This window comes from Chelonoidis abingdonii, chromosome 4 (genome assembly GCF_003597395.2).
Source record: "Chelonoidis abingdonii isolate Lonesome George chromosome 4, CheloAbing_2.0, whole genome shotgun sequence".
Taxonomy (NCBI): Eukaryota; Metazoa; Chordata; order Testudines; family Testudinidae; genus Chelonoidis; species Chelonoidis abingdonii.
The window spans coordinates 135,748,745-135,774,785 of record NC_133772.1 but is presented as its reverse complement, the minus strand read 5'-3'; the positions used below and the strand labels follow the sequence as shown (position 1 = coordinate 135,774,785).

General features: G+C 42.4%; 1 protein-coding gene across 1 annotated transcript; it reads left to right on the top strand.

Annotated features, from left to right (window-relative positions):
• The first annotated feature begins 1,638 nt into the window (after positions 1-1,638).
• Positions 1,639-25,814, top strand: TMEM179 (transmembrane protein 179). Its single transcript, XM_032771621.2, has 4 exons — positions 1,639-1,969; positions 8,764-8,901; positions 10,641-10,719; positions 21,191-25,814. The coding sequence occupies exons 1-4, from the start codon at positions 1,668-1,670 to the stop codon at positions 21,368-21,370; spliced, it is 699 nt and encodes a 232-aa protein (XP_032627512.1). The 5' UTR covers positions 1,639-1,667; the 3' UTR covers positions 21,371-25,814.
• Positions 25,815-26,041: the final 227 nt, after the last annotated feature.

Sequence of the window (26,041 nt, the reverse complement as noted above, 5' to 3'; positions counted from 1 at the left end):
CTGGCAAAACTCCACTGGCATTGATCAAGCTAGGCCAGTGCAGAATGGATGTCATGAGACCAGCTTCATCCCCACAGGGCCAGATCCTGTACCCTTCTTATAGTGTCATTCAGCAGTAACTCCCCCAAAGTGATTTCGAGCTGCCACACCCAGTATAAGGGATTGCAGAATCAGGTCTGTGATACAGGTCTGCGGCCTCCTTTTTAATATCTCCCTGTGAGGGGCTCTTTGGGGGTTTATCCAGGCACGAAGCTGGCTCTTGTCTGTAGGTGAGGCCCAGGGCTGGATGCTGTTCTGCAGTGGCTTGTACGCGGAGCAGCAGAGCTGTCCCTGGTGCTGATGTGAGCTTGCCCTATAGTCGATGCAGTTTTTATCTTATTCCCCTAGGGAAGCTCCTCCAGCGACAAAACACTTCAAACCCCAGCCCTTCCTGGCAGAACGGCTGGGTCCAGCAGCTGGATGGATCCTGCCAATTTTTGGTCCCAATCTCCCTCAATTCCACTGTCTATCCAGAAAAAAAGTGTAGCTGCTTCCTCTGGGCTAAAAATGTCTGGACCCTGGTGCATCCTGGTGATACTACTGTTCAGTGTGGTACCTGCCTCCTCCTTGGTCCAGTACGTTTTTCTAGCACACACACCCAAATTCTACCAGCTAAATAGAGAAAAGAGGCAGCTGCTCCCTATTGCACGTCCCCTTATAAAACAACAAAAGTGGATTGGATTTTGTTGGAGTTTTCAAGTGCTTATGTGCCAGGATGTATCAGGGACTGGGTTTTATAGTGGACTAGGAGTGTGTATTTATGCAGTAAAGTGTAGTGGCTTATGGCCAAAATATCATGGCTCAGGTGTCAGCTCGAGGTATTTGCATTGCTGTTGCTCTTGCAGTGGGATGTGTTGGAGTCCGGATTGTTTCTCATGCAGGACAAATGGCAACAGGTGTTGCCTGTTTGGGTGATACGGTCTGGTTACTAAAGGCCTGAACCTGGTAACCCCCAGCAGGCGGTAGGTGCTGAACATGCGCTCCGGACTGTTACTGAACAGGGAGCTGGATTTTTGCTGTGGAAGTGCAGCAGATGTAATTTCCCTCTATTTAATGGCCAGACCCTTGGGTTAGGGATTGAAAATAGAGCAGGTCAGCTCCTGGGACCCAAGTCTTCGAGCCGGGGGGCAGGCCCGCAAGGAGCGGCTAGCCCTGTTCTCCACGTGCAGGATTTGGGTGGGTCGGGGCCGCGGTCAGGGCCAACCTTTGGTAAGCGGCAGCTGCTGGGTGTAGGTGGCTCAGCTGGGCCGGGTGTTGGAGGCGCACAAGGCTGGGTCTAGACACCGGCTCCTTTCGGCCAGAGGGATCTGCGGGGCTCAGCGCCCCACGCTGGCTGGGTGCAGCCCCGGGGGTTGCAGTCCCGTTGTACAGGGCGGAGGCCGGCTCCGGCTGCCGGCGGCGCGGCTACAGCTGCTCTGCAGGCCTGGAGTCTCGGGGGTGGGGAGCGGACACGGGCCGGAGGGGCGGCTGCGCCGGAGCCGCGGGGTCTAGGGGGAGAGGCTGGGCTCGCTCTGCAGCTGGGTGTGCCGCGGCTCCCGGCCTCCTGCGCTCAGCCCGGAGGAGGGGTCCCCAGCGCGCATCCTCCCCCTGCTCCCCGCCCCCCAGGCCGGCTGCGGCAGGCTCCCGCCATGGCGCTGAGCAACCTGCTCTTCGCCCAGTGCGTCGGCTACTTCCTGGCCTTCCTCTGCAGCTTCGTGGTGGTGGTGCCGCTGTCCGAGAACAGCAACGACTGCCACGGCCGCTGCCTGCTCTTCACCGAGGGCATGTGGCTCAGCGCCAACCTGACGGCGGAGGGGCAGCGCTTCACCGTGCAGGAGTGGGGGCCCCCGGCCGCCTGCCGCTTCAGCGTCTTCGCCGGGCTGCTCTCCCTGCTGCTGGCCGCCGCGCAGGCCTGGCGGACGCTCTTCTTCCTCTGCAAGGGCCACGAGGAGTAAGTAACGGGGTGGGTTGGGGGACCTCCCCGAGCCTGCCCCCCGCCAGAACCTGAGCCCCCCGAATCTGCTCCCCAACTTGCCCTGTCAGAACCTGCCTGTCAAGATCTACCCCCACCCACCAGGACCTGCCCCTACCCGGCAGGACCTGAGCCCCCCCAAATTGCCCCCCCGCCAGACCCTGAGCCCCCCGAACCTGTCTCCCAACGTGCCCCATCAGAACCAGTCCTCCAGGACCTGCTCCCACCCATCAGGACCTGCCCCTACCCAGAGGACCTGAGCCCCCCCAACTGTCCCCCCTGCCAGAACCTGAGCCCCCCCAAACCTGCCTCCCAACTAGCCCCCTCAGAACCAACCCCCAAAGCTGCCGCCTGCCAGACCCTGTGCCCCCCAACTTGTCCCCTCAGAATCAGCCCACCAGGACCTACCCCCACATGCCAGGACCTGAGCCTCCCAAAACTGCCCTCCTGCCAGAACTTGTGCTCCTCTGAACCAGCCCCCCAGAACCTACCCCTGCCAGAACCTGCATCCCCCAACCTGTGCTCTCAGAACGAGCCCACAAACCTGCCCCCTGCCAGAACCTTTGGCCCCCTGGACCTGCCCCACAACTTGTCCCCCCCAAACCTGCCCCCCATGCCTGAGCCGGCCCCCCCATCTGCCAGCACCCATCCCCAGCCGGCTGAGGCAGCCCTTCCGCTGCAGGGCCAAGACAGGGAAGGGGGCATAGGGAGAGCTGGACTACGCTCTGCCTCAGTGCAGGGACAGCCAGTGCCCAGCAGTACCCCTCACACACCTACATTGTCCTGCAAGGGGTGGTGGTGAACAGGGGGCACCAGGAAACAAGGTGTTAGCTGGGATCTGATACTTCCCCTTGGAGACTTCCATCTGGACCTTTGCCTTCCCATTAAGGGCATGACTTTGAGTGTAAGGAGGGAGGCCTTTATTTATGGCATCAACAACTTAAATGGAGCAGGGTCAATCCTTCAGGAAGTTTCGCTTTATACTTGATGCTGCTAGGCAAGGCTGAGCGCTTCCTAGGGATGCTCTAGCCTGCCATCCTTTGACCCTTGACCCCTTTAGGGTTGGTTGGCAAGGGGGTGGGACTAATTCAGGGAGAACAGGGGTTTAAAAATCCAGCTAAGCCCCCAGAGGAGCAGCAAACAGAAATTGGTGGGGGAGTTTGAAGGGTCCGTGAGAGCCAGATATACCTGATAAACATTCTCTAAATTTAGGCCAATAATGCTGCAAGAACAAACAAAACCCTGCAAGAGTAAAAAGAATGCAGGCAGAAGTCCAGCAGCAGAGTGGGGCCTACTCAATTTATTGTGCTGAGTGCAACATGAATGATTACCTGTCTTGTGGGCAGGTGATATGTGTGTGCATTTGGCTCCAAGAGCTCATGGCCCTCAGAGACCCAGTATGGGCTCTTGAAACCAGAGTGACTGAACTAGTGGAGCTAAGGGAGATAGAGAGGTACATAGACAAGATTTCCAGGGACACAGCATAGCAATCCCACCCCTAGTTTGATAGGCTCTGTGCTGCTGAGGAGGATGAACATCTTGGGGAAGGAGAACATCAAACTGGAGCAGAGGGAAATGATCCCAGAGCTGGGACCTTCCTTCCAGATGATGTCATGGTATCCTCTCACCCTGAGGATACCTTTCCAGGGGAGGGGACCACGATTATTAGGAACAGACAATATTAATGTGGGATTTGATTATTAGAAATATAGATAGTTGGGTTTGTGATGCCCGGGAGAACTGCATGGTGAATTTTCTGCCGGATGTGAAGGTTGCAGACCTCTCGAGACGTCTAGACAGACTTTCGTGCAGTGCTGGGGAGGAGCCGGTGATCATGACACATGTAGGTATCGGTGACATAGGGAAAGGTAGAAGAGGGGTACTGGAGGCCTAATTTAGACTGCAAGGTAAGAGATTAAAGTCCAGCCATGGCAGCATTCTCTGAAATGCTTCCAGTTCCATGCGCAGGGCCAGTTAGACAGGCAGAACAACAGGGTCTCAATACGAGGATGAGAGAATGGCGTTTGGAAGGAGGATTTAGGTTTATTAGGAATTGGGGGACCTTCTGGGAAAGGAGGAGCCTATACAGAAAGGATTGGCTCCACCTAAACCGAAATGTAACCAGATTGGTGGCATATAAAATTAAAAAGATCATAGAGGACCTTTTAAACTGAGGGCAGGGATAAAGCTGACAGGTGCAGAGAAGTAAACAGCTGGGGTAGACACATCCTGTAGGGGAGGCTCTATTAAAGGGATACTCTATATCCCTGTAAAGAGGAGAGGATAGAAGTTGATAAAATACAGGTAGGAACTGAAGAGAAACAGTCAAACAAAAAAGAGTCCCATTCAATTACATCACATGAAGGCAGACAGCTAAATATTGACAATTTTTATAAGGTCTTGTATACAAATGCAAGAAGTCTACATACTAAGATGGGTAAACTTGAATACCTGGTGTTAAAAGAGGATATTGATAAATAGGCATATCAGAAACTTGGTGGAAGAATGATAATCAATGCTTATGTGGAATAAGAAATACAGAAAGGCCTGGTCTACACTGAGTGGTGGTGAGGGGGGAAGGTCGATGTACGATACGCAACTTCAGCTAGGGGAATGCTGTAGTTGAAGTCTATGTATCTTATTTTGACTTACCTCCCATCCTCACAGTGTGGGATCGACGGCCTTGGCTCCCGTGTCAACTCTGCTACTGTCGCTCGCTCTAGTGGACTTCCGGAGTCGATGGGAGCGCATTCGGGGATTGATATATCGTGTCTAGACAAGACACGATATATCGATCCCCGATAAATCGATCACTACCCGCCAATATGGCAGATAGTCTGGACGTATCCAAAGGGTACTGGAAGCAATATTTAGTTATGGAGTAAACTAAGATGTATGGGGTGAGTGGGAGGCTGTATGTTCTAGTGGCTAGGGCACTGGATTGGGAGTCAGGAAAGTGGGGTACTGTTCCCAGCTTGCTGGTGACCTGTTGTGTGACCTTGGATAAATCATTTTTTGTGCTTCTATTTTCCCTTCCACCCTTTGTCTTGTCTTTAGTTAAGATTGTAAACTCTCTGGGGCAGGGACTGTCTTGCTATGTATTTGTTCAGTGCCTACCACAACGAGGCCCTAATCTCGGAACAGTTTACCAAGGGGCATGGTGGGTTCTCCATCACTGACAATTTAAAATCACAATTGGATATTCTTCTAAAAGATCTCCTCTAAGAAATATTTGGGAGGAGTTCTATGTCCTGTGTTATACAGGTGGGTCAGATTGGATGGTTGCAATGGTCCTTTCTGGCCTTGGAATCTATGAATCTTGGTTGAGACCTCAAATAATAATAGGGTTGGATATTATTCTCTGATATTCTGTGACCACCCTTATACTATCCAATATTAAAATATGCCCTAACAGATTTATAATAAAACAATAGCTAGCTTTCTCAGGATTGAAGCTTATCCTAAAAGATCTAAATGTAAGAGGAGACTTTTTAATACTCTTTGAAAAAAGTATTTTTAAACAAATATCATAGTCTTCAATTAGCTATACATGTTTGATTGAATCCAGATGCATTTTATTTCCTGCAGTTTAAAAACGGCTTATTTGGAAGAAACAGAACTAATAAGATTTTTAATGGTGTATTTTGGACAAGACTTTCATGATTTTTTATCTATTTCCAATTTTGGGTATTTATTTTATTTTGTTGTGCAATTCTTTTGTTGAGATTTGTTCTTTATGTGTAGCTTTTGAAATTCTTCCATTTCAGCTGAACATTATCCTTTGGGTAACACTATTCATAGTTAACAAAATGCTGATCTGGGTAAGAAAGGATTTGGAAGGCTGCTGGGTGTTTGAAAGCCAAGATTAGGCATATTGTTATAATAAAATATGCAAGTCTAGTACCACATAAGGTCAAAATATGGATTAAAACAGGACAACATGTAGCCTGTCTAATAAAACACAGGGAAAGGGAAGTTCCACCCCATGCCCAGATTTGTCATTGCAAATCTGCAAGGAAAATGTAGCATCCTAAGTGAGTTTTGCTGTGTTAACGCTGAGCAAAGGTCCATTAATGTTTCAAACATGCATGAGCGACTGACCCTGAAAATGGCCCTTTATTTCTGGAGAGATAGAGGAATTTGTGCTCTTTGGGCATCTTAAACCATGTACATCTTTACTATACTGATTGGAGGTTGTTCAGGAGGAAGTTGTGCAGCAATGCTGCTGCATATCCTTGCACTTACAGAGGTTGATGAGAGCATTGCCATTGACTTCACTTGAAGGATGATTGGGCCCATGATGAATAAGAAGTAACTCCTCATTAAAATATGTGAAGGTATTCACCTTATTAAATCGTTTACAGAGCATCCTCTGATTGTCAGTCAGATGCATGGCATATAGCTACAAATTACTATAAACAGAAAACTAGCTGAAGATTAAGAAGAAAGACAACAGCACAGCAACGTAGATTAATGAAAGGGTTGCCTTGCATCACACTGTTATCATTGTTTATTTGTCAAGTGCAAACGATGCACTTGATGGCGTGTTTGTAAGATGTGAAGCTTACACAGTTGAGTTCTGGTAGACCTACCGGAAGGAGCAAGTTTTAGAGTTGGTCCACTCCACTGAGAACACCTTGAGTCCTAACCTCACTATTGCACATTTAAAGACTATTAGCATCTTGAATTACACCAGAAAGTAGATGGAAAGTCAGTGCTGAACACCCAGTACAGCTGTTCCGTGCTCATGCTAACTGTTTCCACTAAGTGGGTAAGCCACTGCTTTCTGCAGTAGGGGCTTGATCTAAATCAGAGTCCACTGAATTGACTGGAAAGACTCTCATTGGTCTTTGATCAGCCCTCAGCTGAAGTGTGCAGTGTATATTTGATAAGTCAATCATTTAATTTTATAGCTGACAAATAGATTTGTATATTGCCATTTCCTCTCTCCATGCAATATCACTGTAAGAAGAACTGGTAATGTTTAATTTTAGTAAGGGGCATGATTTAGTGATCTAAGCACAGGCCAGAGAGCAGGGACACCTTACTTCTAAACCGAGCTTTGTCATAGGCTCCTTTTGTGGCTTGGTCAAGTCACTTAAATTCTTTCCCTTATCCTGCTCCTTCTCCCTCCCCCCAGTTTCCCTATCTGTAAGATGGGAATAAATTTGTTTATGTGCTTAACAGGAATGTCCTGGGGATTAATTGACTTGCCCTTTAAATGCTAAGTATTAATCATTTATATTTCATTTTCTCATTATCATGAGTTGAGGCATTTAACATTTACATGTCCAGTGACAGCCGGAACCTCAATAAGAATAGAAACAGGCCATAAGTGTGAATGCTCCAAGCGACAGATCTTGTGTTTCTGGAAGACTTGCCACACTGTAGTCCTCCTGAAAGATCTAAAACAGCTAGAAAATGTGCTGGGTCTACACTGTCCTTGATCCTCATGGAACCTTGCACAAAAAGCAATAGGAATTGCTTTTGATCTCATTGGGTGAAAATTGTCATTGGGGGCAGGATTTTATCCCTGGTATTATAAAGAGCCTAGAATTTCCCATACTGATCGTTAAGGTTCATCTCCTGTAACAGCAGCAGCAAATAGCTCGTAAGGATGAAGAATCCATCATCATTTTTCTCAAGTGTTCCATTAAACTAAACACTGAAATGCTTTTTGAGTCAGTGATCAAATCCTAACAGGCTGGATAGGTTCTGGCAAGGACAGTCCTAGTTTCTGCAAACACAGTGGGAAATAAGACACGTATGGCCTGAGGCAGACATATGTAAAGCCGTGAGAGTAGGAAAGACTGACATTTGTACATGTTAAGGGTGTTGAGACACAAGTGATTGGGGGTGAGGGTAGATTTTATTACTGGGTGAGGGGAGGATTAGAAGGTTTTCATCAGCTAGATTCCATCAACTAGTAGGGAGGGATTAACAGCTCAAAGGATTCCCCATGGTTCATTTTTAAGAATGATGGGGAGGTCCCAGCACCCATCAGCTTGGAAGGTCCTGGATGCTTACTTGGAGGAAATGTTGATGTACTGGTATCCCCAAAAGTGTAGGATACTATACAGAGCATATGCCTTGAGCTGGCTGTGGATTCTAAACTGCATGTCATAGCTGGTCGTATTCTAAGTTGCAGTGCAAGCCCAGATCCTCAACTGGTGTAAATTGATACAGGTCCATTGAAGTCAACAGAGCTGTGCTAATTTACACTAGATGAGGATCTGACCTGCTATGCACACTGCACACACATGCAGAACTGTGTCCTGTCCCATGCTGCTAGAAGTGTAAGTTTAGCTGATTAAAATAATTATAGTTATCACCAGTATTTTGTTTTATTTTTAGTTTTATTTTGGTAGGCAATTTTTGTCCCAATTATCACTATAGTCATGAAATAATTTTAGCTCCAGTTACTATATAATTTAAGTTAATGACATTTATTTTAACAATGGTGATTTTCATCATTAGAGCTAATGAAAGCCATTCTGTGTGTGAGCAATCACACAACTTACTAATTATGATTCAGAGTGGGCCTCCTACATTTAAAAAAAGAAAAACGTGGAAGAGCTTAAGTGATGGGCATAATAAGAACCAAGATCATAATCCTTAGTCTGTCAATAGTATTAGGCATTCTTAATTAAAGCAGATGTGTTTCAAATGGAGACTGGTATCTTTCATATGTGCCCAGTGCATGCTGCTTACAAGACTGCTGATGCTGTGTTTCAGTTGTTTATGTGTTACATTTTTCTTCCTTTTTATTGCAGCTCTTTCTTTTATGCCTTCCTGAATCTGCTGATCAGCGTCTTTGTGGTTTTTGTCATCTTTATTGCTAGCACTATAGTGAGCGTAGGATTTAACATGTGGTGTGATGCTGTTACCGAAAAAGGAAGCATGCCAAATAGGTTAGTATTGAAGGAAAAATTTCCGGTTTCACATATGCACAAATAAATGGAGGTATTACCAAATATAGTTATTAAATGCATGGAAAGAAGACAAGGAAAGGTATTTAAAACCTGAAAGTCTTTCTATAAAGATGCAATTTTTAGATTGGGATCAAAACAATGAATAAACCTTTGACTCCTAGTCCACATGAAACAAAAGCATTGTATAGTTATTTCATTGATGTTTCATTGCTTATTAGAGAGTCATAGTTACATGGAAAAGCACAAGAAGGATAGAAAGAAATTAACATAAAATCTTTATAGACTACTGTGAAAAGAGAACCTAGTTGTGATAACTCTCTAGTGACGGGGGGAGATCAGAGCAGGAAACTGGGAGTCAGGGCTCCTGAGTTCCAAATCCTAGTTTGGACACTGACTCACTATAAGAACCTAAGTGAGTTATTTAGCCTCTATGTGCCTCAGTCTACCATCTACAAAATCAACACAAAATGTTGGCCTCACAGTGATGTTGTTTACACCAAGAGTCTCAGATGAAAAGCGCTGTATAAGTGCACGGTACTGATGAACAACATTATCTTAAGAGTTATAGAATATATAGTTAATAAAATAATATTTGGGATCAGTGTAGGAGGTAGATAATAGCTTGAGATGAATTTTTCATATCAAATAAATATCCATTAAGAGATAGGAAAAAGTGACATTTTATGTCATATGATATCGAGTAACACTGTTACTAGAGCATATATTTATGTTTCACATTGTCATATGTTGCAAAATGCCATAGTAAATGTTCTGTTTAGGGCTGCAACGATTAATCGAATTATTCGAATATTCGGTTAAAAATTCTATCTCAGTTATCCAAAAAAAAAAGCCTAATCGAATATTCGGATAAGAATCCAAGATGGCTGACACCACTGAAAAGGACAGAGAAGAACCTTCAGAAATCAACCAAGAGATAGAAAGACATCCTCAAAATCCTGGGATTTTTTTCACACCAGTCCGAGTTATTTGTAAAATCGGTAGGCAGCCTCTCTTTTACCATCACTATATCTTCTCATTGCTGATGCTTCTGAAACAAAAACACCCACACAATCCCTTCTCCTGAAGCCTTCCGTTATGATGTCAAAAGGTAATGGAGGCTCATACACTTTGTTGCATTTAGGGGTGAAACAAACATCTGGGGTGATCCAAATGTGTGTACTTGTGCAGGAGGTCTTGGGGTGGGCAGTAGAAAAGGAGGGTTTTAAGCATATTATTTGCATAATGAAGGTTATGTTATACATTTCAGAAAATCAATGTTGTTCATTTACATAATTAAATATAGATTTCATTATTTTTTAAATCTCTCTTTTACCTTACTGTGAGAGGAAATTGGCAAGCAGCCCAATTATGGCAATAATTGAAAGCTTATTTGATAGAACATTCAGCTACTTACTCTTTGAAGCCTTTATTCTGGTATTACTGTTTAGGATAATGGAAACTGATTAGGACTATTGAATAGTTTGTTCTGGGAGTGGATATAACAAAAGAAGCTTATACTTATTTCAAGGGGAGCAGAATAATTTTTCTGATGGCAACATTGTTATACATATGTTGTTTATAGCTATGATATTTTGTTTTTATTTAGAAAATCATTCTAGCAAGGGTACAGTGGCTACTTCATCTTATGCTTGGTCTGTTTATTTGGAATCTCTGAAATAATTTTCTTTTTTTCTCCCCTAAATGCCGCTGCCGTCTAGCTGTGAAGAGCTACAGGATATAGATCTTGAACTGAATTTAGAAACCTCTGCCTTCTATGATCAGTTTGCTATTGCACAGGTAGGTCAGAACAAGAAACAAGAGTGTTTCAAGAACAGGAGTACTTGTGGCACCTGTTCTTTTTGCAGATACAGACTAACATGGCTGCTACTCTGAAAAGAATATTTCAGTTCATTAGCCATTTGGACATGGACCTGATGCCACTGGTACCGAGTCAGCATCCTCTGAAATCAATGGAAGTGTTTCCATTGACTTCAGTAGGTGCTGGTTGGATCCATAGTGATGGGCATGTTTTTTTTTTTTGTAAAAATTAAAAATAGATAGCTTCAGATGTTGGCTTGTACCTATGCTTTTACTGCTTATTACTGAAATGTAATTGTCTCAGCAAGGCTCAATCCTGCAAAATGCTGAACACTTTGGCCCCTATCCAGCAAAATATTTAGCCTGGGATTTGTCCAAGGAGCCTATGGGAATTAAGTACCTAACTCCCACAGACTTGTGTTGGGATTTGAATGCTTACCTCTTTTATCCCTTCCCCCCCTCCCTTAAATATATCAGCATGAAGCAGTGCTTAATTTGAAGAACATGAACAGTCCCATTGACTTGAGTGGGACTTCCTTAGTGCTTAAAGTTAAGCATGTGCTCAAGTGTTGTGGTGGATTGGACCAGAGGACTCAGCACCTTGCAAAGTCAAACTCTCAATAAGTTTTTGATAAAAGCATATAAATGGCCATATTGTGTCACACTAATGGTCCATCTAGCCCAGTGTCCTGTCTCTGACAGTGGCTGGTGCCAGATGCTTCAGAGGGAATGAACAGCACTGGGCAATTTCAAGTGATCCACCCATTGTCATCCAGTCCCAGCTTCTGGGACACCCAGAGCATGAAATTGCATCCCTGACCATCTTGACTAATAACTGCTGATTGACCTATCCTCTGTGAAGTTATCTAATTCTTTTTTCAACCTAGTTATACTTTTCGCTTTCACAACATTCATAGGCAACAGCTGGCATAGGTTGACTGTGCATTGTGTGAAGAAGTACTTTTTTTGTTAGTTTTAAACCTGCTGCCTATTAATTTAATCAGGTGACCACAGTTGTTGTGTTATGTAAAGGGGTAAATAATACTTCCCTATTCACTTTCTCCACACCATTCATGATTTTATAGACTTATATCAAATCCCCCTTAGTCATCTCTTTTCTAAGTTTAGCAGTCCCAGTCTTTTTAACTTATCTTTGTATGAAACTTGTTCCATACCCCTAATTATTTTTGTTGCCCTTCTCTGTACTTTTTCCAATTCTAATATATCTTTTATGAGATGGGGTGACCAGAACTCACACAGTATTTAAGGTGTGGACTTACCATAGATTTATACCGTCACATTATGATATTTTCTGTCTTTTTATCTATCCTTTTCCTAATGGTTGTGGACAATCCATTAGCTTTTTTGATACTGCACATAGGGTGAATGTTTTCAGGGAACTATCCATGATGACTTCAAGATTTTATTCTTGAATGGTAACAGCTAATTTGGACCCCATAATTTTGTATGTATAGGTGGGATTATGTTTTCCAATATCCATTACTTTTCGCTTTTCAACACTGAATTTTAAAACAGTGTAATTGAAAGATCCCATTGCATCTTAATTTCAAGGGAGTCCTTTGGGTATTCCTACTCGAGAGAAAATTTGGATGAACTCCTTTGCTATCATCTTGGACATCATGTTTCTCGGGGGTATGGCTTCTGGTGATGGGTAGTGTAGTCTAGAATCATGAGCATGCATTGATATCCTTGGGCCAACTTCTCCAGTGGGCTATCAGGTCCATCACTGTCCTCTCACATGGGACTTTAATAATCTGTAGGGGTACTGAGGTTGTGGGCCTTGCAATTGGCATTCAGGGCCGGAGGTGCAATAGCGTCAGACCTCCATGTGGACTCTTGACCAAGAGAACCTTCATAGGATTCTGTCTATGGTTTTATCCACCCCTAAATGTCCTCCAAACAAATGATTGTGGGATAAGTCTAATACTGCCCTTTGGTATCCTCAAGGTATTAGCAGCTGCTCCAGTTCTTGCTCCTATAGTCAGATTATTCTATATAGTAAGTCCTATTCATCACAAAACATGGCCCTGGGCCTTTGGCTTTCCCCTATAATGGGACCCCACTCGCTTTGATGACTTCCTTTCTAATACTGTGATACAGAGCATCATTGGCTTGGTCCTGTCCAAAATTCTTATATGAGGGACCGATATGTCCAAACTAAAGGGAGTGCGGTTTCTGTTTCACCCCTAGAATTGGTCTCAGTTGAATTGGGCCCAGCCTCAAGTTCATTAACTATCTGAGTTCCCTCCCTGCCTGCTGGATGAGACCACTTACCCATGAACACCACCTTTTGATTCTGGGCCAAGATTTTGGTCCCCATTCTTTTGTCTGCCCTCCTTTCCTGTTTAATCATCTGGGATTTCCCAGTTGTTGAAAATAAGTGCCGGCCTAAAGGGCTAAATAATAGAAAATGAGAGGTGGGCTATTTTATGGGGCCATGATATCAGCTCCACGATTACTGCTTTCCTCCAACCCTTCCATTGGTGTAGATGTCTGGGAAGTCTTGTCCTCTGAGTGCAGTATATAGAAGATAAGGGATTACTCCTGCTGTCACTTTTATTGTTTTTCCCTGAACCTCTAGTTGTATGGGAATGGCTGGGTAGTAATTAACTGCCCGATGTGTGCAGGTTATTCCCATGCCTTTGGCTGGAGACAGCTGGTTCCACCTCACAAGTTTCCCAGAGACAAGTGTAACTGCACTTCCTAAGTCTACTAACGCAATGGTCTCTGTACCATTCATTCCAACTGGCCACGTAAATAGTATATGGTGTATATGTGTATAGTGACTCCTTTTCACTGTCACCCAGACTACAATGCATGGGTCTCTTAATTTTAGGACATTGAGCTGCTATATGCCCTAGTTCCCCACAAGCATAACATCAATACACAGCCTGGAATATCCTCCTATTCTTTGGGCCATTAGGTCTTATCCTGTGGCCTTCTCTTGCCAGTTCCCCAAGTCCCTTTGTACCCTCAGGCCACTCTTTGGCATCCCTCCTCCCCAACATAATTATATTAGAACTTCCAGAGGTCTGGGCCTTCGGGACTAGAATTGACCTCTTGGTCCAGCACATATCTTATCCAATAGTCCAAGAAAGCTCTCTGGCCATTGAATGCCTCGCTGTGAGGGTGACCAAATCATCATAAGAGGAAGGATCATTTTGGCCAACCCACCTTCCTAGGTTTTGGTGGTAGTAGTCTCATGAATCTGTCCAAAATCAAGAGTACTTTTCTATACTGTGGGTCTCGTGACACAGCCACTTCTGCATTAGGTGATCAGGTTGAACAGATGTGATCTTGATGCTTTGCTCTCCCAGTACCTCCACTCATGGAATCTTTGGGTTCTTACAGTTGTAGTCACTCAGGATCTTGCAAGTATTTTAGTTTTCAACTGGGAGTAGTCTTTAGCAGTTTCTACTGCAGTTTCATAGTGGGCCTTCTGGGCCTCTGCATACAGGAAAGGAGTGAGGACACTGGCTCACTGGTCTTGCGGCCAGGCCTCACTTAGGGCTGTTCTTTCAAACATGAGGAGATATGCCTCGATGTCATCCTTTGTCATAATCTTTTGTAGATAACTGCTGGCTTTTAGGGATCATGTTCCATCATGGCCAGCTCCCAGAGTAGCCAGGGCTTTCAGTTGTCTTAATACCTCTTGTAGGGTTGCTTGGTCCTGTGCCTCCTGGAGCATCAGTAATTGATTTTTCTCTTGTTGTATTCATACAGATTCCTGCTGAGTGGCCATCTGGACTCTGGTAGCCATTGGTTTTACCACAGTGGCCTGCACCAGTACTCTCATCATGTCATCTGTTCTTGGGAATTATCTGTCTCACTCTTGGGTTAGTCCACTGCATCATATCCCACTTCTGACACCATGTGTGGCAAGACACCTCCCTTGCCTTGTCAGCCTCAGAGTTTCTTCCTCTGGTGATGGGGGCCTGGAGTATGTCAGTCTTGCTCCGGAGATTATTATTTCTTCACTTTGGTTTATTTTTTCAGTATTTACAAGGTGGGCATTAGGGTAGGCCTCTTAAGCAAAAAACAAACAACACAAAAGAAATACATTTACTTGCCCCATCCATGGGGTTTTGCCTTATTATGCAGACTTCTAGTTGCTACCCCTTCCCCAAGCAGAAGCTAACTTGGTTGTTTCTCATATAGGGAGGAGAACAGCCTTCCACCTAGGAGAAGCCTTTTCTCCATACTGCCCTTAACCCTGCTGCAGCTTGTTTTTCATCCCTTCTGCCTCTCCCCAGAAGAGGAGGTTTTAAAGGTCACCGGCAAACTCAGATGTCTCTCATTAACCTGAAATAATCTCCTTTCAGTTCATAGGGAAAGGGGCCTTCACCATTTTAGGGTTGACATACCTGCCTTCCACCACTCTCTTACCGCTGTCAGGTCTGACTTTGGCAGAGACCATAACCTATTTAGGAAAAGTAGTTAAGGAACCTTAATGACATTCTGCCAGCTATTGGCCTGATTCACCATTGCATTACTCCAATATAGGCATTGCCAGACTGAAGCCAACTCAAGATCCATCTTGCCCAGGATCCTGCCTCTGACAGGGTCCAATACCAGATGCTTCAGAGGAAGATGTAAAAACGCTACAGTAACCATTGTGGGGTAAACTGACCCCCCATAAATCTCCTCCTGGTCTCTAATAGAGATTGACTTAAGCCCTGAAGTGCAAGGTTTAGTATTTCTTCCAAAATATCCATTAACATTAACTGTGGTAACTCTGGATATTCTTTATCGCCATATAAATGGCCATTCCCCTTTTGAATCTTGTCAAGGTTTTTGCCTCAGTAACTTTCTGTGACAGTGGTTCCAGTTTAATCATAGAATTGAGAGGTCATCTAGTCCAGTCCCCTGCACTCATGGCAGAATTATGTATTATCTAGAGCATCCCTGACAGGTGTTTGTCTAACTTGCTCTTAAAAACCTCCAATGATGGTGTCATACTATTCTTTCCCAAATCTGAACCTTAGCGTCCAAAAAATGAGGTACTAGCATGAATTCCTCTAAGCTTAATAACCAGCTTAGATCTGATACGCTGCCACCAATCAGGACTCTAAGTGCCTGATAAACTCTGGTCTCCCCAAAACCTTCCCTGGGGACCCCCCAGATCCAGACCCCCTGGATCTTAATAAAGGAAAGGTAAACTCTTTCCCTCGACTAGTGCCTTTCCTAGGGCTTTCCTCCCTGGGTTACCCTAGAAAGATCACTGAGATATATACAACGCCTTGGATCTTAAAAACAGGAGGCTTCCACACCTCACCCAGAGTTGTGCGAGGATAGTACAAGATATATGCGAGAGAGCTACTTCAATGAATGCTAACAAGCAAGGGCGTAGAGCTGGCCTCTACTACACTCACTCCTTCTACCGCGGTTATGATTCATAGCCGCACCTACCCTTTCGCCTAGTGAGGTTAACCGCTTGCATTGACTCATGACATGACAGACTCAGGTCTCCTTTTCGTAGCGCTTACACAAGATACAAATATAACAAACAGTAGGTACTCGCTTCACTAAAGCAGAAGCTTTATAATAAAAAGTTGAACAAAATCATCCTTTACAGCCTTGTAATTTTTTTTCTTTATCGATTGACTATATCTATGGTATCGCTGTGAGTTATAGATTGGGAGATAATTAAATCGACGTGTCGTCTGCACTTTTTAGTTTGTCAATAGACATGAGAACAGAATTACGATCGCCATTACTCTAATGGGGATGAGATAATAATACGGAAGCTCTTTAATACATGCTTACTCTATGTAATCAGGTCTCGAGGTTATATAATATAAATTATAGTCATCTATAAACTCTTGATCCGTTTCAGCTCAATGATGACTAGATCTGTAACTCTAAGCCACCCAAGAGTTGCTGAGGAAGATGCGCATGTAAACATACTCAAAGAACATATGAATCCGTCTTGTACAGTACTGCAAATCCATCACTTCACGGACTTCTGTGAGATTATCTTATAGTGGACTGTTTAGAAGACACGTAGACAGGGTAGCATTTGAGTAAGAGAATACCTGGTGACTCTAGTCCCTTCCAACGACTAGAGAGAACAAAGCAAGACCGCCAAAACCCACAAACAAGGCTGTCCTCACCGAGATTTGAAAAAGTATACTTGTTTATACTGATTGTCTCTGGTCAGATGTTGCAGGTCACTGTTTGTTAACCCTTTACAGGTGAAGAGACAATTAACCCTTAGCTATCCTGTTTATGACAGATGGAGATTCCACAACCTCCCTAGGCAATGTGTTCCAGTGCTTAGCCACCTGAATAGTTAGGAAGTTTCCTAATGTTTCAATCTAAAAGCTCCCTTGCTGCAATTTAAAGCCCATTGCTTCCTTGTCTTTCCTCAAGGAAACAATTTTCTCCACTTCTGTAGGCAAAGTTTTAGAAAACTGTACCGTGTCCCCTCTCAAGTCTAGCTCTTTCCCAGACTAAACAAATCCATTTTTTTCCAGTCTTCCCTCATAGGTCATGTTTTCTAGACCTTTAACAGTTTTGTTGCGCTCGTCTGGACTTTTTCCAATTTGTCCAAATCGTTCCTGAAATGTGATGCCCAGAACTGAACACAGTACTCCAGTTGAGATCTAATCAGTGCGGAGTAGAGCAGAAAAATTACTTGTCATGTCTTTCTTACAACGCTCCTGCTAATACATCGCAGAATGACGTTCGCTTTTTTTGCTACAGTGTTACACTGTGGACTCATGTTTAGCTTATGATCCAATATGACCCCCAGATCCCTTTCTGCAGTACACCTTCCTAGGCAGTCATTTCCCATTTTGTATGTGTTCAGCTGATTGTTCCTTCCTAAATGGAGTACTTTGCATTTGCCCTTGTTGAATTTCATCCTATTTACTTCAGACCATTTCTCCAGTTTGTTCAGATTATGTGTTCTGTGGGAAATTATTTCCTTTTATTGGTTTTGAATTTCCCACCTTTTAATTTCACTGACTGTTCCCTTGTTATTGTGTCATGAGCCAAAGAAACAGAAGTTCTTGATCTACCTTCTGTAGACTATTCATTATTTATCATATTCTCGCTGTCTGGCTATTTTGTGAGGTAAGAATCACAATCTTTTCAATCTCATTCAATGAATTTTTTCATTCACTTGACCATTCTCATTTCCAGTTTAATGTGGTGTAACTCTGTTGAAATCAATGGAGTTACATGGGCTTAAAACAGGAATAATACAATGGTGAATCAGGCCTTACATTTTTATAATTTTCTTCTCATTGTAATAGCCTCTTAGAGGCTTGTAAAATATTTTCTCCCCTTACCAACCTTATCATTCCTATTTGGCCACTATGTTGTTTTGCCTTGGTTCCAGTGCAGGAAAAACAAGTGCAAACTAGCTGCTACTGTGTCACATCTATTTATCTATTCTGTGCTCATCGTCATAGTATATGACTGGCCACTCGGACAAAATGTCATAAATCCTGTCTTAGGAAAGTCACTGGGGACAGTGTTTGTTATTCATTTTTCAGTCAGATTAAAAATCATCTGGGTGGTTTATTCATCTCAAACTGCTACTATGTTAATATAGTTCAAATTCTGGTCCTATAAATACAAATTCTGCTTCATCAGCATTTTCCTTACGTAGGTGTAATTTCATTGTGTTTCCTTTGCTATATATCAGGGGTTGGCAATCTTTCAGAAGTGGTGTGCCGAGTCTTCATTTATTCACTCTAATTTAAGATTTCGCGTGCCAGTAATACATTTTAATGTTTTTAGAAGGTCTCTTTCTATAAGTCTATAATATATAACTAAACTATTGTTGTATGTAAAGTAAATAAGGTTTTAAAAATGTTTAAGAAGCCTCATTTAAAATTAAAATGCAGAGCCCCCCAGACCAGTGGCCAGGATCCGGGCAGTGTGAATGCCACTGAAAATGAGCTTGCGTGCCGCCTTTGGTACACATGCCATAGGTTGTCTACTCCTGCTATATATTATTGTCTTCACCAGGGGTCATGTCCAGCCATAATTGTGTGTGTGATGTTCCTTCCACTGTGGAAGGGTGGTATAGAAGTATATGGTAGAATATGACTGAGTAAACTGGAATTATATATCTAGCTGCTGACACCGGCGGCATTATGGACAAATTATGTGCAGGGGGAAACCTTCTTTTGACTATAATAGGGAACAGTGCAAAAAAAAAATTCTGCATCATACAGTGTGTGACAACATATACAGAGCTCGTGTGGGAGGAAAGTTTACTTTGTAGTAGTACATAGGAGAACTAGCCCCAAACAATCTATTCCTAATTCCCACTACTGATTTACCAGGGGTAGCCTATGCTGCTTTAACTACTGCACATACATGAATGAGAAGTGAAAGTGCATCTGCCAGATTCTTTTATGCTGACGAAAGAAAAAACAATTTCAGGGCACAGACCTGCTAGTGTGTAAGGAAACCCTGAAGTAGATCATGTGAAAAAAGATCCCAGTGGGGAACAAATCCCGCAGTGCTATCTGTTAGTATAATAAGGTACATTAAACAGAGCTTCAGCCAGGGCTGGCCCCAGCTTTTCTGCCGCCCCTCCTTCACTTCCTCACTTCCTCTTTGGCGGCACTTCAGTGGCAGCTCAAAGAGGAAGAGAGGAACTGAGGGACCCGCTGCCGAATTCCCGCTGAAGACCCGGACGTGTTGCCCAAATAGCGGACGGAGTGCCGCCTCTTTGTATTGGCTGCACCAAACACCTGCTTCCTTAGCTGGTGCCTGGAGCCAGCCCTGGCTTCAGCAGAACTAGCTGGTGGGTTTTCCTTTGGCCACAGTGATAATGGTTCTTCAAGGCAAGTAGAGCAAGAATGGCCATCTTTAATAGTCCAGGAAAACAGCTCCTTGTATAGCACGCTGATGGCTTAATACAGCTGTCCATACCCAAGCACCACTCTCAGGGAATTCATTGGGAATGTTTCCTGAATAAAAATTACAGAGGTGGTCACTGGGTAAACTTTGCAAGGAGAAACTAACCAGTTTGATGACAAAGTTGGATCACTGGCATTTAAACACCATTCAGCTGGTTCTAACTTTTGCAGAACTTTTCTTTGATCTTCACTCATTAACTAAATTATGCTGGATATTCTAGAGTCTTTCGTGCTGAGTAAGTCTCAAAAAGCATACAAAAGCCACTTAATGCAGACTTAAGTCTATGTTGAGACTATTTAAGAGAGTGCTACAATTTTGATGTTGCACTAATGACATGAAAACAGATATGAGAGATTACAAATTAGCCCAAATGAGTGAGATTTTAACACCTTCTCATTCCATATATTTTTATATAACTTATTTCATTGCTATTTTTAAAGACATTTTATATTGGTGGACTGAGATATAAATGAGGACAAAAACGTGGGAGATTTTCAAAAGTGTGTTAAGGGTCTAATTATTAGTTAGGGGTTAATACAGCATAATACAGAAAGGAAGGTTTATACACTGCCAATAAATCTAGAAGACAGAAGTGCAGCTGGTGAGACTCAAAGATTTTGTGCTTACCTGCTTGTATTCATATCTGACTCAGAGAAGCTTCACAGTTTTCTCCGTATTACTTTAACCTACCACTCATTTCTTATTTGCCTTCTCTGACACGTTTTTTGAAGACACCAAGATCCAAATAATTGACTGTACCTGGTAGATAGGACACATTTTGTAAGTTTTAATGTAGAATACATCTTAAATTCTGACAGGTTTTACACAGCCCCTCCACAAAAACAGGACAGACATTGCAACAGTTTCTTCAGTTTGTTTTGATCATAGCATTCCAAAAGTCAGCAAGACTTTAAAGACATTCTGCACCAGCTATAGCTTGGTACAGAGAGCATGTTAGCTAAGTATCAAGAAAATTGTTTGTCTTGCCCTGTCTCTCTGGAATGTCTCTCTACCTAACACTGAAATTAGAACACTTCACATCTTCCCTTGACTTAACATAAGTAAAGAACATTTTGAAAGGAGCTTAACGTAAATGCAATTTATACACAAAGATTTGTGATATATATATATATATATATATATAGTAATATTGTATATGATATTGGCCAACACTGTAGATCTTACAGACTTTCTCTTATCTGGTTCCATACACACTTTACTAGACACAGAGGGTTGATGGCAGCCAAATACAGCACAAATACTTAAAGGTTTAATGAGTTGTGTGTGTTTCACAAGATATAGTAGTAATCATATTATATAGGCTTATCATTGTTGTTGTTACTTTTTGTACTCTTACTTTTATAGTAAATGTAAAGGGGGTTACCAGCCTGAAAAGTCTGAGAAACAATGGGCTAGATACACCGCTGGTATAAACTGGCACAACTCCATTGAAGTGCATCCAGATGAGGATCTGGCCTTAAAATGAGGGTTGGCTTTATCTTGACAACACAACATTAATCTCTCTGCCATCTCTTTTCCTGCCTAGTTTGGTCTCTGGGCTGCCTGGCTGACTTGGCTGGGAATTACCATTTTGGCCTTCCTGAAGGTTTATCACAACTACAGACAGGAAGATCTGCTAGACAGCCTGATCCATGAGAAGGAGCTGCTGCTAGGACGATCCTCTTCACGAACCTTTTTGCAGGATGAGAAAAGTGGCATGATCTAATGTGTAAGCCACTCGACAGTGCAGGTTGTACATTTTGTAATTCATTATCACAAGCTGAAATCAAGAGAATTGGTGAGTGTGTGAAATCATTGCTTTCCTGAACTGAAATTTAATTTAGAATTACACAGTCCTGTAATGAGAAATTGTCAGAAGCCATATTTCTGTTAGGATATAAACAATTAACTGTATGATACAGTAAACTTACTTTCCTGTACATACTTTGAGCAGAACTAACTATGCCTGTGTGTGAAGATGGCTGTCGCTATCAGGGTTCTAGCATGCTTTCCCTGATTATTGAGGGAAGGATGTTTTCTGAGAACTGTGGTAGCAAAACCTCGCTAAAGATTGCCCTTTTAATGTAGTTTGTAGCATGATTTTAACATTGTTTTAGCTAGCACTGTTCTGACCTACGTATGGACAGGGCCTTTGCTACCCCAAAATTTGGTGTATACATACAAAATATTGACAACAATTTTATAATCCCTGCTCCCATTTGATTTGATCACTTTAGAACATATGGAGCTGTGTATCTGACTATATACTTAATGTTAGATAGAGTGAAATTCATACAATGACAGGTTATTACAGCATCTTAAATGTACTATATATTTTTGGAGGGATCCTAGAGCCTATTTATGTTTGTTTCATCTTAGACTTTGGCATGACAAGCATATATTACTGCTTTGTAAAACGTAGTCTAGTGGGCAGTAACTGCAGCTTGCATAATAAGAGATTAATCTTAATATATTATATTAATGCTTGTTTATTCATATGTGTAATTTGATCCCTAATACTATATACTATTCAACTTCAAGTATTAGAGTTTACTTGTGCTATTTATCTCAAACAGGATATGTTACGTTATTATAAATAGCTGCATGGTAGATGTATGAATGTCTCTGTCAGTATAGTAAACTGTAAAAACTGTTCATTAATCATATAGCTGGTTCTTTTATGAACTGGGCTATTTTCCCCCACATTGGCCAGGGGCCTTTAATAGCTGCTCCAATACTCAGTATTGCTACCCTGGAAAGGGAAAAGAGCCATTTACTTTATGAAGTCCACTAGGGACTTTGCTATTGCTCTTGATTCTATACAGAAAGTGCTCAGACGCTAGGAAAATGGGTGAGATTATAAAACCCTACAATATCTCAAACAATTCGGAGCATAGATAACTCAAAGGGCAGTGGAATTATTATGCTTAAGAATGAATGCCTTGTTAGTATATAGAGAGACAAGATGGACGACGTAATATCTTTTATTGGACCAGCTTCTGTGGGTGAAGAGACAAGCTTTTGAGCTTACACAGAGCTCTTCTTCGGGTCTGAAAAAGCCTGAAGAAGAGCTCTGTGTAAGCTTGAAAGCTTGTGTCTCTCTCTTACCCACCTTGTCTCTCTATTATCCTGAGACCAGCATAGCTACAATAACACTGCAAATAACAATTGCTAGTATATAGGACTGTAGTCATCAGATACAATAGAAATCTGAGGCCCCAGTTTAGCATAGTGCTTAAGCAAATGCTTAATTTTAAGCATATGACTAATCCCACTGATTTCTGAAAACTGCTGAATCAGTTTGAAGGCACAAAAATTACCCAGCGTTACAATAGTTCTGTTGCACAGATTTTGCTGTGTTTTATATATGGACTAATGGCCAAACTGTTCCCATATGTGGGAAAAACATAGGTAGGGGATGTGAAACTCTGTGAATTGTTCAATCAGGGGAGCTTGCTTTTGGAACCTGCACATCATAGAGTTCCAGACAATTTCCAGAGACCAGATCTGTCTGCAAAGTGTTTCTAGAAACAAGGTCCATCTACACAGAGGCCCTGTTTACATGCGCTGGTTCCTACCCACAACGGAGCAAAATTCATGCAAGAGCCATACTGCCATGGCATTCTCCAGCTGTGAATTCACATCAGGAGAGGGATTTAAGAAGATGGAGCTGGAGACCAAGTTAGTTAATGCCAGTTTAAGATTCAGCATTAAGGTCCCCATCCAGCAAGTTACTTAAGCACATGCCTAATTTTCAGCATGTGATAATATCACTGACTTCCATGGTGCTATTCACATGCTCAAAGTTAACTTAAGTAATTTGCTACTTGCTGTCGAAAGTGGATGTCTGCCCATCACTCCCCATCCTAGGCAACAGAGACTGTCCTATTGGAAATGCTTCCACTGGTTCTGGAGAAGAGTATGATGCTGTGAAGATGAGGCTCTCCTTCCCTCCACTTTCACACTTCCTGCCTGTCTTGCTGTAATCCACTGTCCCTACAAAATGAAGGGAATATTTGGCCCAAAATTTCTAGTCTGTTTGGTTTTGCAGATAACTTTTATTCTAGGAATTAAAGCTCTTTCACTATCCTGTTCTTCAGCTCAATAGACTAAATCTGGGATTTTAAAAAGAGACTAAGGGAGTCTGGAACCCAATAGGAGTTGGGCACCTAAATCGCTTAAATTCCTTTGAAAACCCCAGCCCAAATTAATATAATACAAACAGGTGAGATAATGTCTCATAAGAACATAAGAGCGGCCGTATGGGATCAGACCAAAGGTCCATCTAGCCCAGTATCTGTCTACCCACAGTGGCCAATGCCAGGTGCCCCAGAGGGAGTGAACCTAACAGGCAATGATCAAGTGATCTCTCTCCTGCCATCCATCTCCATCCTCTGATGAACAGAGGACTCTATTCACCTGAAGCATCCTATCTTCAAAACTTAGTTTTTGGTACATAATTTCTCCAGAGTCTTATTCTGCCCTCAGTTGCCTGTTGACAAGAGTTCATTGAGTGCAATAAAAGACAGAATTTGGCTCCTAAACTTTTAAGCTAACTTGTTAATGTGAAAAAATTCAGAAGACTACTCTGGAGCCAGCAGGCAAAGGGTTAATTCACTTGTAAAGTACTCTGGTTCCCACACTGGACCAGGTGGAATGAGTTGAGGTATCTAGTTAGGATGTTTCATTAGGGGCTTAAAAGCAAGGACCTTTTCAAGTAAAGTTCCCTAGTAATTAGAAGGAAGAGGACAGAGATAGTAGCTATGAAGCTAGTTTAGGAGAAGGCAAACTTCTGTGCTAGATTGTCAGAAGTTAGTTTAGTTTTTACCTAGCTGGGCCTTTTTGTTTGAGTCCAGTTTTACTCTAGTTTTCAGTCTGTGAGAGAGCTCCCTGCCAGCTCATATTCTAAAGCTGAAACACCCAGGCCAAACTACTTGTACTGAAGTGAGGGTTAGAGCAGAAAATATGGCCAGGGATGAGAATGTGAACTTGTTCTTTTATATTTTGCAACATACAAGTTAGACTCTTTCTTTCTAGCTGTAAATAACCAGGGGATTGTTGAGTTAGGTGCAGTTATTTATGCATCACCATTCTGTGACCTTCCAAACTCTTCTTTAATTTGCATCCTCCAAAACCATGCCTGAGACCCTAGTAATTTAACAAGGTTGTGCATTTAATGTAAAAAATCCTCAGCTCTTTTTAGGATTGTAAGGGGGAAGTGTTTAATTTGCTAATGGGCATACTGATGTTTAAATCAGACTCAGAAGACCACTTTTTTTGGCCTACATAAAATTGCTGATAGTAACAAAGGTAGAGTTTACATGGTGCCTTATTTATTCAAATACAAATAGATGCTGTTCTGTTGAATTGCTACAACACCAACATGGTATTGACACACAAGTAACCTGCTATGTGAGATACATTTCAGATGCCCTTTTCCTGTTAGCAAAACCACTTGGATTAAGGAGTTATGGCCATTGTTGACAGAGGATGAAGTGCTAGAAAAACCTGATCCAGCTGAGAAACTGTAAAAATCTGGTTTTGTTTTAAAACTAAAACTTTTTTTTTTAAAGAGAACTCAAGTAAAACAATAATTTGGAGCAAGTGTTTTTAAAATGGCAGAAAAGCTTGTAAAGTCCTGTTCCTTAAATATTCAAAGCATCATACAGTCTTTGATCCCTAAATCTCCCACAGGCATCACATAGGAAAAACTCTGCAGCTTTCCTTTGGAAATTTAGGAGATTGTGCTTGATGCTGCTGCTGCTGCTGAGAGAAATATGTACTATAACAAATGAAAACCCAGATAAGCATGGTTTGTTGATGGTGTTTGGTATTAGAGAGGCAGGGTGTGTGTGTACACACACATATGCTATGTTAAAGGGGTTGTTAGGATATTTATTAAACCATGATTTTGATGTAAAATCCCCTGTAGACAGTCAGAGAATGTCAGAATAGCTTAAATTTCTACACTGCATTTTTTCTCTTTCTTTCTTATCTGCATGATGCCACTTAGGATATGGATACCTGTATGTGTTATCAAACAATTTCACTGTTAGCAAGTAGTAATCAGTGACACTATCCCTCAAGGTTTATCCTCACTTACACAGAGTATTAGGGATTACTGTTTATACTTTGTATAATCTTCAACAAGACAGCATAGTTAGATGAAGGTAGAAGTGTTACAGTTTGTAGATGTAGGATTCCAATGTATTTCAATGACTGGAGGATAATATTCTCTTTTAACAAAGTTTCTAACGTAACAAATGTGCATTGACTCTTTGATGCATATTAACTCTTTGATGGAAGTATTACTATTAATTAGGACATAGTAATTAATGCTTATTCAAAATAGGTGACAAATACCTTAAAGTATATTTTCTTAAAAGCTTTAATCCTT